This window comes from Carassius gibelio, chromosome B11 (assembly GCF_023724105.1).
Source record: "Carassius gibelio isolate Cgi1373 ecotype wild population from Czech Republic chromosome B11, carGib1.2-hapl.c, whole genome shotgun sequence".
NCBI classification, from domain to species: domain Eukaryota; kingdom Metazoa; phylum Chordata; class Actinopteri; order Cypriniformes; family Cyprinidae; genus Carassius; species Carassius gibelio.
This window is the reverse complement of record NC_068406.1, coordinates 17817150-17838720: the sequence shown is the minus strand read 5'-3', so window position 1 is coordinate 17838720 and position 21571 is coordinate 17817150. Positions and strand designations below refer to the sequence as shown.

General features: G+C 37.0%; 1 protein-coding gene across 4 annotated transcripts in view; it reads right to left on the bottom strand.

The window, feature by feature from the left end:
• Positions 1 to 1082: 1082 nt before the first annotated feature.
• Positions 1083 to 21571, bottom strand: part of LOC127968030 (transcription factor EB) — a 34600-nt gene continuing 14111 nt past the window's right edge. For 3 of the 4 annotated variants that reach the window (XM_052568878.1, XM_052568879.1, XM_052568876.1), the window contains exons 3-10: positions 15074 to 15369; positions 11259 to 11528; positions 10412 to 10504; positions 7360 to 7477; positions 6743 to 6799; positions 6151 to 6226; positions 5872 to 6019; positions 1083 to 4556 (exon numbers count right to left, since the gene is read on the bottom strand). In XM_052568878.1, the coding sequence (XP_052424838.1) occupies positions 4005 to 4556; positions 5872 to 6019; positions 6151 to 6226; positions 6743 to 6799; positions 7360 to 7477; positions 10412 to 10504; positions 11259 to 11528; positions 15074 to 15304 (1545 nt within the window). In that variant the 5' untranslated portion in view covers positions 15305 to 15369 and the 3' untranslated portion in view covers positions 1083 to 4004. The remainder of the gene's footprint in view (positions 4557 to 5871; positions 6020 to 6150; positions 6227 to 6742; positions 6800 to 7359; positions 7478 to 10411; positions 10505 to 11258; positions 11529 to 15073; positions 15370 to 21571) is intronic. The other variant, XM_052568877.1, reaches the window with a different exon arrangement.

Below are 21571 nucleotides of genomic sequence, written 5' to 3'. Positions count from 1 at the left end.
ATAAAATTGTATTTAAAAATAGGTTAATTGCATCGCAGTGCTGTTTCTGTAATTGTTACAGGAAATAAATGAGGTTGCACTTAGGGAGTTTTATGGTTCTCTGGTGCCCCCTAGAGGATACAGCCTTTTTTGTGTCATATTTCCCACTGAAGATAATCTATTGAATCATGAGTGTATGGGAAAATTAAGTGGTTATGGCAGATTAGTCAAAATTGATGCTTGAATTAAATAATGAGTCAATGTTCATAATCTTTTTATACCCCTAAAAAAATAGTAATTTGCGCCAGACCAAATGTTGTGCTGAAGATATCAACCTTCTTTTGATGATAATAGGAAATCAGGTTTAATATAAGGGAGTGGGTGGGTATTGTTGTAAGGCAAAAAATAAAAAATAAAAAATAAATCAACTCATGAAAAACGATTTCCTCTAATATTTCATTTGTATTAAACCTCAAAGTTGTTTGCCAGGGTATATATATATATATATATTTTTTCTCCATTTGTTGTGCATTGTTCCTCTCAAAATCTATTTAAACTGTGTTCAGTATAATTTTAAATCAAATAAATTATTGGCCTATGAAAAACAGAAATACAAATCAATTAGAGCTGTATAGAAAATAAATAAATAAAATGAGAAAAAAAAAAACATTGCTAAACATCTCTGTTTCTCTTTCTTGACTCATTTGATTAAACTGCCAAAAGCTAATTTGGCAACAATCTGTATATAAAAAAATCATAATACTTGAAATAAAATTACTATTGACTAAATTAATTAAACATGCAATGTGATAAGATCATTTGACAATGTATCAAAATGCAATCTAATTAGACTGTTAGATTATTTTTTTATCATAATGAGCTATATTTAACTTACTATTTTTATTAGTATGCAGTATACAGTCTATACTGTTCCAAATTCAGTCAGCATTAACAAAATAGTATTCCATTCCTAACATAGTTAGTCATTTACCTGTTTTAATTCAGTATGCTGGTGTAGAGCTCCCTCTCATGGCATCGTAGAGAATCGCTCACATCCTGACCATGAAAGCCCCATTATAAGTGCACAAAACACACAAGCCATATACCATCAACTAAAATACATTTAATGTGCGGTGTCTTTTTTTTTTTTCTCCCAGAGATTAATGAAAGCGCACATAAACATGACACATCCACAGTACTAAAACATTCTCAAGGCCTTCAGGGGGTTTTGGTAAAACACATTCAGCTTGTATTTTCTTTCAGCATGCTGTAAAATAAAATGCCAAAGTTTTGTATTTTTTCCCCTCTTTTTCTTTTTAATCATCAATATATTTAACCAAAGCATACTCTTTACATCAAAATATTTATCTTCATTTTTAAATGGCAAACCTTCTCATTCCTGGTGCATTGCTAAAAACAAGAAAAGTCACACAAGCAAAATTAGAAGCCCCTTCATGCTATGCTATGCAAAATGCCCTTGCTTAATTTGCTACACTATGCCTATTCTAGCTAACCAAGTCAAAGATTTGCATAGAGTAACCAAGTCTCATCAAGAGTTGTTGGCTGGTTTTAACTTGGCATGATCCAGGCAGTTTGTTATATACCTGTAATAATAATAATAATGCATAAAATACACATGCGGCATCTTTATTTTCAAAGCTAATTCATGAGGTTTAAACTCTGCCATTTCAACACCTATGAACCGTGCCTTTAAAACAACAAAGCAGTAAAACCGGGAGAGGTGGTTAGGCAATAAGACACTGGAGGTGCATCATATCGCTTCTGAGGACAGCGCATTGCTTCTATTAAAGCTCATGTTCAACACAGGCAGTTTACAAGCCACCTTGATTTAACTGTACAATAAAATTCACATTCTCAACATTTTAATTAAAATTGAATGAACAATGAATCATCACTCAAAAGTATCACTTTTCCTCAAATGTCTTTTTCTTAAAAAAAAAAGGAATAAAATCAATACAAAAACAACATTACATATGTTCTTTTAATCTCATAAAGCCTAATGTGTTTTAACGATTTTGTACAAAAAGAGAAAAAAAGAAAATAAAATAAAAATATGGCTCTGCACTTATAATATAATGGCAAAAATATTTTTATATTTCAATGGCTCGGCAGTGATGTAGTAAAAATAGTTTTTAGAAAAAAATTAAATAAAAAAAAAAAGAGCAGATAAAGTACATTTAAGTGGCTTCGTGGCATAAAACATTTGAAATTATTCTCACTTCATAAAATCTTTATAATATTTTTTTTCCAGTGCTTTGGGAAGAGAAAAAACAGAAAGCCTATAATAATACACATATATTTTCTACATATTCAACCACCTTCACTGTACAGCTCAAAAGATTTCAGGCTTCCTGAAAGGCACCTTGAGCTGTATGAACTTCACTTTGGCAAATGGGGCTCACAGCTGTCAGCTTTATTTGACCAAGTGCCAGCTTGGGCATTTGAGCCTGTGCTTCTAGAAGAATCTGGCCTTGGCTTTAAGGCATCTTAGTAGCAGTGTGTATGGCAACAGGACTAATTTATGGTTAATTCATACTTCATTCTGCTCCACTGTACACTGAACATACTGTCACACTGGCACCTGGTCTGGCCTGTTATACCAACAGGAGCCTGGCATCAGTTTTCTCTTTAACAATGACAACAGCAGCCACATAAAAAAGCATGGGTAAAGTTAATGCTAGGGTGATATGTTAGATTCCTTTTGATACGTTTCTTTCCAAGTCTCTCCATTTTGGTGAAGAGTCATACCTGAGTATGGCCTAAACCGACCAATGAAAAAACATGTTTTTTTTCTTGTAATATTTTTCATGTATATCACAGGGCACTTTCAGAGAGACCAGGTTTCCAGGACCTCAGTGTGATTAATGGATGAGAACTTTTAAAAAATCATTACAATTCAGACTGATTTGCAGATTAATCATTCAGACTGTTTTGTGAATCGTTTTGGCTGATACATAAGAAAAAAAAAAAAATCACAACTGACTAAAAGTCACATGTCTTTTAATTAAGATTGTATTAATTTATTAATCTAAATTAAGAAAACAATATCTTGATATTTCCAGGTTTTCCATGGCTATGGGAACCATTTCCTTCTTGATTTTTTGATAAACTATCTAAGGATAAGCTGCCTTTGCATATTGCTCTGATACAGCAAGCAGTGTGATGTGGCGGTAGCCTATATTTCAAGTGAAAAAAATAATCCTCCAAAAATTTAGAGGACAGTCTCACATGTGGGAAATGGCTGACATGTTAAAGCAGAAAAAAATATTATTCTGCAGATAAAGAATGTGAGAGCGTACGGATGTAGATGTTCACAACCTTTAAAGGGATAGTTCACCCAAAATCAAACACTCGTCCTCATGTTGTTATAAATGAAAGAAGATATTTTGAAGGATGCTGGGTACCAAACAGTTGCTGGTAGCCATTGACTTCCACAGTGTTTTTTTCTTTCTTTTTTTTCATACTATGGAAGGTTTGGTAACCATGATTCTTCAAAATATCTTCTTTTGTTTTCAACAGAAGAAATAAATTCATATAGGTTTATAAGAGTATGAAGCTGAGAAAAATGACAAAATGTCTTTTTTGTGTGAACTATGGCTTTAAGGCAATCTGTGTGTCTAATTTATTTATACAAAACATTCAATATGGGGCAATTCTCGGTGATAGAATTCAAGCATCCCAGCTCTGCTTGTTCAGTTAGTCTATATTGCATTTACCAACATATGCATATGTTTAATTACTAAAAATTGCATTCACCAACATATGCATATTTTTTAATTCTGTGACAGTTGTAGAACTAAAGTGTTGCATGATTTCACTAAAACCATGTTTCTTGTTTTGCATGTCAGATTTAAAAGATAAAAAGTAGCTAAACTCTCATTTCAGTGTGAGAGGGGGCATCAATATCATATATTTCCCCGTTTACAGTGTGCCAGACTAAATGCAACTTCTGTGTGTGTGTGCATGTGTACATGTCGCATCATGTGCACGTCGTGCAGCGACACCTAAGGCTGTCCAGGTAACGGTATGTCTGAGTCCTCAATGCTAAAGCTGCTACGGCGGCTGCTGTCCACTGAAGCTTCGGGGGACATGGCGGACAGCAGTGGGTCTCCCCCTAGCGGCGATAGGACCTCTTCCATCAGCAAGAAGCCCAGATCGCTCTTCTTTCCCATGGGTGCGACACCTCCGCCCAACGAGCTGAGATCCCCAATGCCCCCCATGCCATCTTGATATCCTGGGATGCCGCCATCACACAAGTCCAGCGACTGGGCATAGTCAAAGTGCTGGGAGCTGCCCACGGCCGGGTATTGCAGCGGGAGCTGGGGGTGAAGGTGTTGGTGTTGGTGCTGGTGGAGCTGAGTGTGGGGCCGGGGCTGCGGCTGACCCTGGTGCTGCTGATGCTGGGGGTAGTGAGGAGGGAGATGAGGCTGGTGTGACAGGTGGTTCTCATCAGGGCTGTTCTCCTGCTTGATGAAGTGGTTTAGAAGCTCAGTGTTGTTCAGACCAGATGGAGAGTTGCTGGGGAGGCCATGCATCTGGGCCTGCCTCTCAAGCTCCTGAACAATGAACACAATAAAATGAAATAAAATAAAATGATCAGTTTACTATACCTCAAAATATCAGTTCTCATTTGTATGTATTTTATTATAATTGAGATATTACTATAATATTCGTAATAGTTTGAATCAGTTTTTATTTAGTATTTTCCATTTTAAATTTTCTATTATTTTTATTTCAGTTTTAGTTTTCATTATTTAAGTATATCAGGTTAAACTAAATAAATATGCGAACTGCTGCCTTGGCATCTAGCTAAAATAAGTATTTTATTTTATTTCTGTTAATATTTAAAGTAACAAAAATGTGTATGGTTGTAGTTTTAGTTAACTATTCTATATTTTGTATTTGCTTTTCCATGGCCATTTTCCCTATTTTTTACATTTAGATTACATGCTAGCTAATTTTAATGTAATTTTTCAAAACAATAACTTCATGACACTGTAACATACATTTAACTTTTAAACTTTTTATAATGTTATGATGCCTAAATTTGTTTGAAATGACTGATTTAATTTTAAGTATTTTGTGATGAAAAGGAAGTTTAAAAGAAATATAGCGTTCTGGCATGAAACTCTAGATGGCACAGTCTGATAGGTTTATCTCAATCTGACCAATTGACATCATCACATGGCACAGCTGATTGGTTCTCTCCATTATCGGTAGCCAATGAACTCGCCGCTCAACACTCGAATATATGACTAGTGCTTGCAGTAGCAGTTTGCAGCATGCTTCAGAAACTCTTCACCCTCCCCAGCTCCACCTGTATAGATTTGCTACGAGTTGATTTATGTATGCTATATGGGGGTTATTTCATATATGTTATATTTGCAGCAGCAGTATTTCTTACATGCTCACAGCAGCATGTTGTGGAGTATTGACAATAGCAACTCTTGATACTTTCTCTGCCGCAGCAGATCTATTCCGCCAAGACCAAATACATTAACACTGTCATGTACATTACCATACCAATCCATCCGAGAGTTGTCATGACAGAACAGCATTTATTTGAAACAGAAATCTTTTGTAACATTACAAATGTCTTTACTGTCACTTTTGACGCATTCTTGTTGAAAAAACATAAATTTTATAGGAAGAAAACTGATCCAAAACTTGCATAAACATGAAAACAAAATAGAAAGAGCTAGGAAGAAAAAGGAGAAAAGCCTTACACTAAAGACATGTTAAATTATCATCTTGTTGCTAGGTCAAATGTTTTCCATGCTGTAACAGACTATTATTCTTAGCGTATCTCTAAGCCTTAGGTTTTTTATTGTGTGATAATGGGTGTCACGTAAATGCTGAATGAATGTTCACCTGAATGCGGAGCCACAGCTGTTTGTTGGCCATCTCCATTCTCCTGAAGTTGTTCTCCACCTCTCTGGTTCTCTGGATGTCCTTCTGCATGCGTTTAATATACTCCACGGAAGCCCTTAGAATAGTGCCTTTATTCCAGCGCACATCCCTGAACACAAGATATTCCAGACGGTAAAGTGTTAATCGATGAATTTTCTCCAAACAGAACTGTCTTGCAAAATTCACATCTGGTTAGAATTTAATTAAACCATGTATTTGTTCAAATTATCAAAAACTTACAGGTCATTGGTTTTGGGGATCATGGTGCCCAGCTCCTTAATTCGATCATTGATGTTAAACCTTCTTCTCCTTTCAACTAAGGAATAAAAAAAGAGGTTGTTAGTATGGTTATACTAATGATTAGCAGTATTAGGAGACTTTCAATTCTGCAGCATGATTGCTTCCATTTTGTCTGACCTTGACCATTATGTTTTTTATTTGTTTTCGGACTCAATCTTTAAATAATGATGGCAAATAAGGTAGCCGGTACTGCCTCTGCATGTAAACGGTTTATGATGCTCAAGATATGGCACTATATACCATTTTAACCCAAAGTATTTGGGAACAGGCCAAGCTTAGCAAAGCTTTGCAGAATTACTGTCTTATCGTACAACTCCAATGCTTGTGAAATGTCACAGGCAATTACATTTTAATGCCACGGCAGCAGGATCTGTCCTAGTTAACGATAGACCAAAGTGTAGTGCGCCGTCAGCTGAATTTGCCCGGAGGTGGAGGTGACAGGGGGTGTCAATGGCAGGGCACTAGCAGAGCAAGTGTACTTTAAACTGTGGACGGTAATAAACTGAAAGAAATGGGGGGAGCGCATACTCACTCTGGTTATGGTTGTCTTTCTTCTGCCTCTCTTTAGCCACTGCACGAGCTTCAGCATCTTGCCAAAAACAAAAGGCAGGACTGTCAACAAATATGATCAACAAGTTCTGCAATACATGAAAAATGCTAAATTTCTGATCATTTGTAATAGTGGCAATCAGGGACGTTTCCTTGGAACGGTGAAACTTTGTTTAAATTTTATCCAGCAGGGTTATCTAATAATGTTTCTCTCATGTCTTACAATTGTAAAGCAATGTTGTTTACAGTAGCCTCTGCTCAAGTTTCTGTTGTTTTTATTAGGTTAATGTGTCAACACATTGTAATTATTATAAAAATGATAAAAGATATGAACCATAAAAACAACACTGAAATTTTTAAGTATCATCTAACTTTCTAATTAATATCAGGTTTGCTTCCCATAATTCATGTTAGTCACATCACTCAGTACAAACACTGTTAATGGGTATACAGTAGCACGTAAACATGTAGAGTACATTTAGGTACTCTAAATGTGTTTTTCATGTTATATACCATTGATAAAGATAAGATATTTATCATTTAATATTGTTTGTATATGCAGCAGTCCTCCCGTTTGTATGAATCTAGAGATTGTTCTACCTGACAGTTCTCTCTTGATGGCCAGGTTGGCAGGGCAGGAGTTGCTGGTCATGGCGATAGTTGATCCAGACATACCTGGCCCCATGTACACATCCAAATGGCTGCTGGACAGTGGAAGCTATAGTGCACAACAAGAGATATATGTGAGTCTTGGTGAGTTGGAAGACAACAACAGCATTTAAAGATACAAAGACCTCATTTTCTTGACATTACACAACAACATCATGAGCACAGTGGGTTTTCAACTATTCTGACCAACATATTACCCTGTATTTGAAGACTATGCTGCATGTCCTTACTGCAAAATGCATTCATTGCTGGACAAGATACAACTAGTTTGTCTTGCAAATGGTATTTTTATGAAGCTGTATTCAGCGTAACTCTGGTAAATCATCACAATCACTATATACCCAATAAACACTCAGCTTATCTCTAAAGCAAAGCCATAAACACTGGAGATACCAGAGATTGGACACAAAAAATATCACACTCCGCTATTGCTTCTGGGTGAGAGAAATGATTGACTATGTTCTTTCTTATCTAAGTCTTTATGGTTTTATACCAGTTGTATCTTTTATTCCATCTTAGTGTCTTAGTATAATTGTAAGCAAGCTGTCTCTTAGCTCCTAATGAGCCATGACTGCGAAGATACCTTATCACAGAGGCTACTGTGAAGCACGAATCCAAACAAACACAAATCAACAGTAAAAAGTCTAAGAAGGAAGCCCGTTATGCAAAGTGAAGCCGCTACTTCTGGTCAAATGCATGTCTGTCATCACCTTACACCTTGTGTTTTTCAATACTTCAGTGAAGCAGGCCATGCTGACACATTGAGAAAACAGAAATGGCTCTTTAAGCAATTCCAATGTGATAAACGAAGGGGAAAGTGTGTAAGAGAGGGTGTGAACTTGTGAACACCGCTTCCTGACAAACAATGGCGATGATTCAAAATATGTGTATGCACAATGCAAAGTGTCTGACGCCCTATTGGTTTTAGGAATTTCATCTCTAGAGCCTTTAATCACTGATCAAAGAAACAGTGATCAAAGGAGTGACATGGTCAACAGGGTCAGAGGCGGCCTTTGCAGCCTCATTAGGAGTCTGAACCCCCATGTCTCTTTAAAAGGGATTTTAGGGATTTAGGAATTTTGACCTTTAAAATCCCTAATGTCCCTCTGAAAAAAAATTTTTTAGTTTGAACATTAAATATTGAGCAAAGTGGCCAATGTCCCGTATATACACCAAACCTGAGATAATTTGTCACCATTACCCACAAGGATTAGGGATTTAATTGTTCTGTGGATTCGCTTAATAAGGCCATTTGTCAATGAAAATCTCTGCAAACAGTAGAGTTGGTAGGGAAAATGGCAACATACAGGACTAATTCAGGTAAATATGCTTGTGGCAAAACAACAGCAGCATTTACTCATGCATAATGATTTCTATATGCAGGAGACCAAATCAGAGAGTCTGGAACCAAAGATCAATCATTACAATGGAAAACAGATCCGCAACAACACTGATCAATCGGAAAATCAATCAGATGCACTTACTCCATACTGTAAAATCAATACTATTTAAAAGGCAATATAATGGAACTATAAAAACAACAAGGACCAATGCTGTCTAATAAATGACAATTTTATCATCAATTACTTGTCTTACTCTTTTGGAACACCTCATTTGAAGACAACAGACATACTTTTTTCTATATAATGAAAATCAGTGGGTTTCAAAACAACTTTGAACACCACTGACTTCCATTGTGTGGATAGGCTTGGAATGCCATTTGGGTGAGTAAATGATGACAGAATTTTCATTTATAAGTGAACCATGGCTTTAACAGTTGAAACAGTTGCACTCAAGTTGCTCTCCTGCAGGTCCGCATTAACAACAGCCATAAACAACGAGTCGTTTACCGACATATGAGCAAAGCATGCTACAAGCCTACGGCTAAATGTGTGTGGCAAGGTTACAGGTGTCCTTAAAGTCCCCAAGGCATGTGCTCTTTTTTTCTAGTCACTCTAGTTTCCAGGAATGCAATGCACAGAATGCAAGACTAAACAACCCCCTCCCACGCAACTTCCTACCCAATATCAGCCTGAAAGAAGGAGAGTGATGGGCCTTACCAGCTGAATCTTCTCTCCATCGATAACCTCTACGATGGCATAACTTTTATTTGTGTCTTTCATATTGGCCTCTGAATCTCTCATAGCTGCACACTCTTGTCGTTCACCCTCGACCTCCCCGGGGAGACTAACCTGAGCTGCACCAGGATCTTCTCTCTTCTACTTTCTCTTAACAACTAAACACTGAACTTTCCCCTATCTGGACTTTCAGCCTCCCCTCCCCAGCCCTCTCTCTCTCTCTCTCTCCCAAACCTCCCCCCTGCTTCCCCACCTTCACGAAATGCCTTGTAAACAAGTTGAACTCTAACTGAGAACGACTTAATTGTTAATGTCGGGCAGTTACTTTAAATACAAAGCACAGTGCTCCCACTTTCCTGATTCCCAACGCAATGTCTTTCCTTGAGTGAATCAGGCCACAATTTTAAGTCAATTAAGCACTTTAAATACTTAAAACATTTCCCCCAAGGCATGCTGAAGGAAGCTGGCATGGTCCTAATATCGGTTATCCAATAAATCGAGCACAGAAAATTCAGCTGGCAAAGTTCTCCATGAGTCTAAACAGAAAAGAAGTCGCTTTGAGGTTGCATGAGAGAAAAACAGTTGCATCATTTTTCTGAGACGGTGCTTTGCTATAATTAGACATGACTTTTGGTAATCAGACAAAGATGCTTTTCATCCCTATAACTCTGATAAAAAGCAGCACAACAAATGGATCCAGTATAATTCCTCCATTGTTAATGTACAAGGTTGCTGGGGTTTCAAAAATAGACCTATTCAACGGCAATGAGACGCAGTCTGTACATCATAAACAGGAATTATTCACTCAATTTTCTACTTACCTCCTGGGATTCAGCGAGCTGTATTACTCACAGGCGGTAATGTCAATGGCTAAAAGGTCTGAACTGAGTGAAGCAGTTACTTACTGTGTTTGGCATCTGGACCATGGGGTCAATATAAGCCTGGATGTCATCATAACTGGACTGCAGGCTTAAGATGTCATCAAAAACCTCATCCATCTTGTCAAAAACAAACCCATAAGGAGAATTTTAGACACCTTGTACATTTGCATTCTACAAAGTACACTTTTCATTTGATCACTAAAGACTTTCTCTCTAAATTCTTCAAAATAAGACAATATCCAAAGGAAAAATTACCAATGAAAGATGTATTCCTCTTAACAGCCCTACAGACATTATCCTTGTGTAGTTTAGCTCAAAATGTCGTTAGTATGCCACAAGCACACATTCGCTTAGGATCCCATAGGATTTGGTGCCATTGGGAGCAGAGGAACGAAGGAAGGACCAAAGTCTGCTCTGTTCCAAAGGGCCGTCCTGCCTAGGGTTCCCTGTCACTCTTTAATCTTAAATTATACCTCCACGGCCATAATTGGCCACTTAAACTCCAATGACAATGAAGTTAAGTTAGTTAACACCTTGACCTTTGTGTGCACTTGAGCAAATAACACCCACCAAAAAAATCATAAATGGCACGTTGTATGAGAGATGAGCAAGACTTTGTCATTTACTAAACGTTAGATTTCTGTGAACTCAAAGAGGAACCATGGTGCTAATTATAAAACTGCTAAATATATACTTAATGTAAATTAAAGGGGTGGTTGATTGTGATGTCACTTTTTTAATGTTAGTTAGTGTGTAATTTTGCTGAATCATGATGAATGTAAGGACATGTTATGGGAAAAGTGTTCATATCAAACATGCCAAGATATGATTACAACCACAACCGTGTGAAACTAAAGAAACGCTGAACTACCTCATTCTCATGGCTGGAACCGATGTTGAGCATGGCCATGGGACTGTTGGGTGCACTGTTCCCAGCAGAGTTGATGAGCTGGGAGGACATTGATGGTGGGACGGATCCTGTCTGACCATGGGGCATGCTGGGAGGAGAGGGCTGTACCAAGCTTGTGGCCGCATGTACAGCCTGCTTGGAGGTGCATGTGGTAGACAGGTAGTCCTTGAGCTGCTGCCGCTTAGTATGTATAATGTGGTAGTCTGTTGGGTTCTCAAGACTGGAGTCCACCTGTAAATATCACATAAACATCACATAAACATCACAAAATATAATACACTTCTATCCAAAAGTTTGGGGTCAGTATGATTTGTTTATTTATACTTTTATTCAGCAAGCACACATTAAAATGATCAAAAGTGACAGTAAAGACATTTATAATGTTACAACGATTTCTATTTCAAATAAATATCGTTCTTTTCAAATTTCCATTTGTCAAGGAATTCTGAATGAAAATATAACATGGTTCCCATAATTTTCAGCAACACAACCGTTTTGAACATTGATTATAAGAAGAAATGTTTCTTGAGCACCAAATCAGCATATTAGAATGATTACTAAAGGATCATGTGACCCTGATGACAAAATGCAAGTCATTGCATTCTTAAAGCTTTTATATCAGTCAAAATATATTTTCACTACCATTCGGAAGTTTAGAGTCATTATAATATTTTCATTTTTTTTAATGAAAAAATGTGATCTTATGCTCACCCAGGGCTGCATTTGTTTGATCAAAAAACAACAGGAATAAATTACATTTAAATATATGTTAAATAAACTTCTTATGAAATTGTAATTATATTGTTGTTTTACTTTTGTTTTTTGATCAAAGAAACACAGCCCTGGGTGAGCATAAGATTTTATTTTTTCATAAAAAATGAAAATATTATACTGACTCCAAACTTCTGAATGGTAGTGAAAATATATTGTGACTGATATAAAAACTGTAAGAATGCAATGACTTGCGTTTTCTAAACCCACACATTATATATTAAACACAGAAGTAAAAAAAAAAAATGTGTGCACCACCTGGCACCTCATGTCTCATGATTTACTCTTCCAGTGGAAAGAACAATGTTTTTAATGTCACCATTACACATTACAAATAAAATCAACCCAAAGCCTCCAGGCTCAGCCAGCTATGTTTCAAAGCCACCATTATAGATTGTTATGTAATTGTGAGGTTTAAATCTAGGCATGTATGGGGCACACAGGTGCCAGAAAGAGCCTCCAGAAGTTCACTGAATCATACAGGCACCTGTAGATGGAGGTTCAGAATGTTTACGAGTTATGTCTGACCGGACTGGCCTCATTCTTTCACTTCAAAGCCAGACTGACTTTAACCGAGTGATTCAGGACACAAAACTGTCATTTGACAAAATGTGCAACAGATGTGCACTGATGAAAGGAAAATGGATTTAAGAGTTAATAAAACAAACATATTGCCATGTGCACATGTGTATGACTGTGTTCACATTCTAGCAAGCATGCATATCAACAAAACTGTGTCTGTATGCCGACGCAAAAATATTAGCCATAATACCACATTCCTGAATGAAGCCAAGACTCAGGATTAGTGGATGAAAGCCTTTACACTTCAGCTCCCAAATTATTCAATCCCAGTCCAAGCACTCTCACTTTAAGATTTACACATATGTTGGAGCATGTAAAACTTTTATGGGCAGTTTAAGTGAAGGATACAGGACTCCAATTCACACACACAAGCTGTAAAGTGGGGACACTGCCTGGGAGGACTTTTCACTGGTGTTAAACCCCTCTATGAACGCTATGTAAAGGCATTTCAAACAGGGCCAGTTGCTCTAAACTCTCAGAGGTGAAATTACAGAAGGTTAGTTGTGGTTAGAAGTTCATCTCACATGGAGCCCTTCATTACATACTTTTATTCAATCTAGGAACGGTGGGGGTAAATGTCGAGTTTAATGATACGGCACTGTGTGAAACAGGAGCCGCTGTTGCTCAATCCTGAGGTGACACATGGTTGGCTGTATGGGAGGGCAGCAACAACATGCTAGTGGAACAATTTATGGACATTTACACTCAAGGGACATAACAGTGCATCTATACATGCATTATTATGAATAAAATTAATCACTACCATGAATACATTTTGTGTTAGTAACATTAATACTTTTTTTTCAGCAAGGATGCAGTGAATTGATCAGTTACAAGACATTTATGCTACTCAAGATTTCGATTTTAAATAAATGTTATTTTGAACTTTCTAAAATTTCTAAACAAAGAATCCTGAAAAAATGTACCAACCACAATAAGAAGCTTAACTGTTTGACCAAAAAAGTTGCTTGAGCACCAAATAAAAATATTAGAATGATTTCTGAAGGATTCGGTTGTACCATCACAAGAATAAATTACATTTTAAAACAGGTTTAAATAGAAAACAGTTATATTTAAATTGTATTAATATTTCAGACATATTTTTTCTAATAAATGCATCCTTGGTGAGACTTGTTTTAATGACATCTTACTGGCTTAATTTCTGATACTAAATGATCTTAAAGTATAACAATAACAACATGCATTCTATATATTATTATTAATTATATTAGTATTACTTTTACCATTGTTTATGAACTGATCAAATTAAGTTGAAAGTTCTAAATATCGCTACAAAATGGCAGTCAAAATGATTGTCAGTCTCTTTCACTAATGTCAACACTTCTTAAATCTGAAGTTTGAATGACTCAGTTAATTTGTCCAGAGATAAATGTCTTGGAGGAAGTTGAACAAACCTTAACAGTGTTTCTGTTATACAAATAAAGTTGTTGAGCAAGTAACTTGATTGAGAACAGAGAGTTTTTCTGTCTATTCAAAGGAGCACAAGAAGCTTTACCGTTCCAAAAAACTGCGGGGCTTTTTGTGAGGCTTTGAAATCAGCTTTGAAATAAATCTGAAAAAAAAAAAATGTATGTAGGTGCAACACAAAGTTTCATAACATCACACAAACCCAAACTAAAAAAAAATCCACGTGTACACGCTGAGCACAAAATTGCTTCTTTAAACTAACTGATAACAATCTAGAACAACTATGACAGAATCATACAGAAGTATGTCACCTGTAAGAATGTCTTCCTGTGTGTTATCTCTAAATAAGTTATGTAACACCAGCCCCTCTTTTCTGTCTTTTTCCTCTTACCTGGCTGCTGTTCCACCGCATTCTTCTACAAATATTCCTTGCTTTGTTTTTGATCTTAGTTTTAGTGTAATCCAGCACACTAAAGCTGTAGTCAGTCCTGCACGACCCTCTGACTTCTGGACTTTGCCCACTACTCTTTCACCGCAACACGAGAGGAGATTACTGGAGGACCTAATCTTGCCTAATTTGGTCTTCGTTCACTCCTTAAAACCCATTCATCCTGTTGGGACCACTAGGGTGGCCAGACCGCTAGTCTACCCAATGGAAGGTAAGATTAGAGTCTCATGGGGAAGCTCATTCATTCCCCCGGAACAGAGAACCACATGATGATTAGAGGGACTTTGGCAAGATATTAGGGAGAGGGCACATCCCACTAATGATCAGTCTTAGCAAAGTATTTCCACAAAAATAGAAAATCTCTTGCACTCATGACAGGTTTCGATGGATGACTAATACTGGTCACATGACCTGGCATTGTTGCTGGCTCTTTGATGATTTGTTTTCTTCCCTTTTCTTCTAACTTGTTTTAGATAAAAGTATCTGCTAAATATATATATATATGTAAATGTGACATACATTCACATAAACTGATGGATATGCATACCTTTAACACTTCAACAGGCACCTGCATGTGCGACTGGAACTGTGTTGGTGCACTGATGGCAGGCGAGGGTGCTGGTGGGCCTGGCATGTGATGCTGCATGTAATGCATGGATGCTGCCTGCTGCTGCTGCCGCCGCTGCAGCTCCCGCTCCCGCTGCTGCCGCTCCCGCTGCTCCTCCTGCTGTGCTTGGTCCCGCATGAGCTGCATGCGCAAGCCAATGCGTGACGACATGGCTGGGGGACGCGGGGGGCGGGCTGCTGTTACCGTGCAGTCCAGGCCGAAGAGTGGTGGGGTGTCTGCAAAGGAAAAGGTTAGACCAAGTGAATATGAAGTAAATGGATTTCTAACAAATGTGGGGTTTTGCACTATTCACCAAAGAATCCTGAAAAAAAATCATATTATCCAGCAAAGATTTTTCAACACTGATAGCAATAAGAAATGTTTTGAGCACCAAATCAGCATATTGGAATTTCCGAAAATTCTGCTTTCAAAAAAGGAATAAATTACATTTTAATATATATAAAAATACAGAAAATGTATTTTTACTGTATTTTATTATTACAACCTTTTTTACTGTTTACTGATATTTTACTGTATTTTTATCAAATACATGCAGACTTGATGAGCATAAAAAAACTTATTTCAAAAACTTCTTAGTAAAATATATTATAATATTAAAAAAAACTATTTAAAAATGTTAACATTTCACAATATTTATGTTTTTACTGTGCTTTTTGTAAAGACAAAAATACAGCCTTTTTAAGAGTTTTCTTTCTTTCAAAAGTTTTAAGTTTGTTTAGCAACACCAGCAGGGCTGTCCTTAGCTGACGCCCTGTCTGTTCGCCGCCGGGCCCCCTCAAAACACGGGCCTGGTGCGACTGCACCAGTTGCACCACCCAAATTTTTTTGTTATATGACAAAAAATATAATTAATAAATGTATTTATAGACTGTGGCTAGGGTTAGCCGTTTAGGCATGTAATATTATATTCAAATGTGATATTTAACCACCATATGATTCATTAAAAATGTCATTTGGATGTCCTCAAATTTCTCATAAGATTATCAACAACCTATGGCATTTTTCATTAGATTTGGGCTCCATTCTACATGAAGACTGATGGCTCTAAATAACTACATTCTCAGAAATAACGATGAGTGTGATGGGGAAGTCATGTGAGGGTCAGGTGATGTTTTTCTTTTTTATTGAAGCTCATGTGAGTAGCCTTTTCAATTTGGAAATGCCTCCAAAACCTCCTCACCCCACAAAACAGAAAGGCCCACACCCTATTTCTTCTGCGGTCCTGGGGAGTCCCTAAGTGAAGGAGTTCCTCTTTTTGGGGTGCTACAGAAGGCCAATATGCAAACAAGCATGACTTTGCTGTTATTTCAGACATTGCTGTTAAGATACAAAAAGGAACTTGAATTTAAGAGTACTTATTGAAAATATTGGTGCTGAGTATGCACGCTATGTAAGACAAAGCCATCTGAGGCCTGTCTGGTGGATCTCCGTAGAACCACATTACAAACTATACTGTGGAAAGGGACAGGGCTGCCTATGGAGAAAAGCTTATTGTACTAGAGGTACAATAAGCAAAGCAGCTCCTATTGAGATGTCACTGAAGCAGTATTTAGCCCACAGTGTACATTTCAGTGGTGGAGGGGGCACGCACACTACAAGCTTTGTGGTTCACACTGGTCAGTGAACACTTTCAGGCTTTGTCACCAGAGCAGTTGCCAGAGATTGACTAATTTCCAGGAGAGTGGAGCTTTGGGACAGACTGTCTCGCAAACGGATAACCTGCTGGTATTTGATTTCAAACTTAAATAGGCAAGATAAGATATGGATGTAGCACCAGAGCCATTTATTATTTTTCTAAAAACACTGCCAAATTTTCACTGCAAAGAAAGCACAGAAGCTCTTGATTGCTGCTCAGAGGTGGCATAAATGTATTGACACAGTTCTGTTATGACAACTTGGAGAGTACAGCATATTAATATACATGACAATGTTGATGTGTTTGATCTTGTTGGAACAGAGAAAGAACTGAGACCTGCTACTCGCAAAACATACACAGACATGCTGCTGTGAGCATGTAAGAAAAAACTGCTGCTGAACATAAAACATATATTAAATAACCCCCATTATAACATGAATGAAATCAGCCTGTAGTAGACCTATAAAGGTGGAGCTGGGGAAGGGGGAGGGTTTCTGAAACGCTCAGCAACTGCTACAGTGAGCACTAGCTGAGTATTTGAATGTTAAGCAGCAAGCTCATTGGCTCCTGATATGAAAATAACCAATCATCTGTGCCATGTGAATAATGATGTCATTATGATTTGATTTGAACGTATCGAACTGCGCCATCTAGTATTTCATGCCAGACCTTTGGATTTATCACAATTGTGTGTTTTGATAGGTGCTGGGGTGGGTCAAAGCAGGCATATTTTATGCCTACTCTGGCTTTTATCCAGCATTGCATCTTTACGCTGATTTTTGATCAGGTACAAAGCAGCTTTAACTTAGCTATGTACAGATGCACTTAAATATTCCCATTTATAGGCATGACTTGTGTAAAGGTTTGGTGGTCACATTTACTGTTGTTTGGTGAATTTCCTTAGAATGATAAGGAATTTTCTTTTCCCACAACAGGTTCAAGTTAGTCACACATATTCACTGCATTGATTGACAATGGATCTTGTTTTTTGCCTGAAGAATTTTATTAAAATTTCACTAATGTGACCACACCTTAAGAGTGTGGAAAATAATGTACTCATGCAAGTCTGACTTAAAAAGAAAAAGAAAAAATTGGTTAGACAGCTAGTCCTGCCCCTAAACTCACCATTGGTTGAGTCAGTGTTGTTATGTCAAGCTTGGGTAAGTTTCCCAAAAGCAACTATGGTTGCAAGTTCCGTAGTAAACAATAGAGTTCAATGAAACTTTGCAACCATAGTTAGCTGACAATGCTTTTGGGAAACACATCCCTGATTGGGATTCTCAAACAAACCGAGCAATGCTTTGACTTGATATCCACCGAGCCACAGTATTTACACATTTGCTCTCTAATAGTACAGAACATGTGATGATTATTTTTATTATGATCTATAATAGTCAAATATTAAAAGTAGGAAAAAGATTTATTTTGAGATCCTGCTAAAGAGTACATTTAACGGTGTTATTATATTAATATAAATGTAAAATATTAAATACTGACCAAAACCAATAACTTATCTCTAATACCATTATCTCTTATATCAGCCAGTAACTGATATGGTACCAGAATATTGGAATCAGACCATCAATGGCTTACATATAGTCATCTCTACTTAACTGAGAGAGGAATAGCAATTTTTTGTCACTTTGGTTTTAAATATGAGCAATAGCTTTAGCAAACACCACGAATGAGTAACTGGTCAAATAACTGGTAAACATTTCTCAGCTCTTCCAGTGAAGAAACAAGCTGATAGCGTGGCTGTTTCTCAGAAGTACACTGAACAGTCACAGTTAGGCATTCTTGTATCTCTATAGTATCAACAGAGGATTTGAGGCTCAGCCCTGTACATAGTGACGTATTTACTCGGCATATACTGATGCTGCTCTGTGCATATGCCATCTCCTCCTGTGACGTTGCTCTCCCACACCGCCCATCGGCGAATGCCAGGCATACACTGCCCCGATGGAGATGCATCCAAACCAAGCCAGCAATCAAAGTGCCCTATTGTCACAGTAGCCATTGAATTCATGGCATATCTACATCAAAGGATGAAGAAAAAATGGGCCACAAAGCTTATACACACATACAAACACACCTGCATGCTTACAAAGCATTCAATATATCACTATATTTGTGTGTCTTATATGTAAAACTATGTAAAAATAAATGTAAAGGTTTGTACTATATTACATCATCTACTTAGTAAATTAAAATTTATTTAAATTATATGACAGAAATATGACAGAATTTCCACGTAATATTGCAAATTAAAAACCTAATTAATTGTATTACATTTTTGTAAATAAGAAATTACTATAAATGAAATAAATGTGTTTTCCGGAAAATTTAACATGTATGCCAAGCAGACAGAAATAGTCCATTGTTGTTTTCTGAGATTTTCACATTTTATTCCAGCCATTTTGAAGCTGCGACTGCAAAGATTTATTTGCATAGTTGAAAAGTACATGCATTATTCTTCCTTAATTCAAAAAGATTGTGATAAAGGATAAAGGAAACAACAGAGTGGCTACAGAATCAGGAAATTACAAGTACTCAAACTCACAATGCCTGCACGAGCACCATTGTGCAATGTGCTAAAGCACATGCACTAACCACCAGGCCAATACTCCAACAAATATCCTAAACACAACTATTCCAGGAAACATGCAAATCTGACTACTAATACAAATTTGCCAATTAACTGGTACTAGGCTGTAGACAGACCAAAAAGCATCTTTATGCATTAAAGGGCATTCAAAAGTGTATTCAGACCAGAGTTATTAAATTTTACAAAAACTAAAACCACTTCCTATAATAAAACTAGCATTAGCCAAAGAAGCTAGAAGAGGAAACAATTGATTAGTTTGCCTCATTCAGAGGTATATCAGACATGAGCTCATTCACTAATTTAGTGAGTAACTGCTCATATGCAAATATGAATATAGCTCTTGGGTTTCGGTGAAGGTTTGAAAACTGGACGGGTAGGCAGGGGTCTGGCAAAGAACCATATTATGCTGCCCACCCTTGATTTACCACCCACCCTGTCTAGCTAGGCAGTGAGGCAAGCGGAACCAAAAATAACCCCCACACTTTCTGTTCCTGTTTGCAGAGACACCCTGTTCCCTCGGGGGAACATGACTGCCGGTGTGTAAATTCTATGCCTCTGCAGCACACAGTGAACTTTCCATGCTGCAGTGAACTGGCCATTTTATCTGGCATGTTCTAAAGATTCACACAGTCGCTGGGATAACAGTCGGTGGGATGGGCATGGGAAGGACAGTTCTCAAGTAGGAGGATGAACCTTCTGGCAGTGTCTTCACAGCACCCTTTTCCTTCCTCTTTTGCTTCAAGATAAGCAAGCGTGTCAGTTCTAGGAAAAGCTGTTCTTATTTGGGTTTTGATTTGGTACAAACCAGGTGACAAACATTACAAGGAATTCAACTGCAGCTGATAATGGCAAATGGCAGATATTAAAAGTCTATTCTATTGTTGAAATCAATTAAACATAAAATAGTAAAATGGCTAAATGAAAAATGGCAAATGAACTTATGATTTACTTTGAAGTTTATTTTTTAGCTTAATGGCAAGATATAAACTAAAAGTTCTCAGAATTGCAAGAAAGGTCACAATTGTGAGATTAAAAATGCAAAATTACTTTTATATATATTTTTTATACCCTGGTGGAAATAAACATTTATATGATTATAATGTATAGCATGAAATATTTATATTCATATTGAGATTTACATTTAACAGTGTTTTTAAATGAGAAAATTTAACCATTACTATTATTGAAAGAAAAAAAAAACTTATTAAAGGGTTACTTCACCCAAAAATGAATATTTTGTCATTAATTACTCACCCTCATGTAATTCCAAACCCTTAAAGGGATAGTTCACCCAAAAATGAAAATCCTGTAATTACCTCTGTTCATCTTCAGTACACAAATTAAGATATTCTTGATGAATCTGAGAGCCCTCTGACTCTCCATAGACAGCAAGGATACTTCCACGATCAAGGCACAGAAACATAGCAAGCATTGGTAAAAGTGTCTATGTGACATCAGGGGTTCAACCATAAGTTAACAAAGCAGTGAGAATACTTTTTGTGTGCAAAGAAAACATAATAACATAATTTATTCAACAATACTTCTCCCCAAGGTACCTTCTTCTACCATTTTGGAGATTACCCCAAAACATAATCCACATAACCAGCGTTGTTTACGTTCAGCATGCATGCACTTTCTAATGAAACGTAAACAACACTGATTACATTGATGATGTTCTGGGGTAATCTCCAAAATGGCGGAAGACGGCAAACTTTGTGATGTCACATGGACTATTTTACCGATGTCCTTGTTACAGTTTTGTGCCTTGATCATGGTAGTATCCTTGCTGTCTATGAAGGGTATGAGAGCTCTCAGATTTCATAAAAAATATCTTATCTTGATTTCCAAAAGATGAACGAAGGTCTTACGGGTTTGGAAAAACATGAGGGTGAGTAATCTCATGACAGAATTTTCAGAATTTCCCCTTTAAATATGACTCATGATAAATGATATTGTACCGGTATATTGTGCATTGTTTTGTTTATAAATACCGTACAATAAATTACAAAGATGACTGAGAAATCTTTTAAACGCTGTAGAGGACTTCAATTAAATCACTGAATATCATCTGGGGTCCCATGATTTCAAGAAAAAAAAAAGTCCCCAAATGATGCTTGAGTCATGTGCAGTGTGGTCATGCTTCTTAGGCTCTCATCAAAACAGCGATTACCTCACT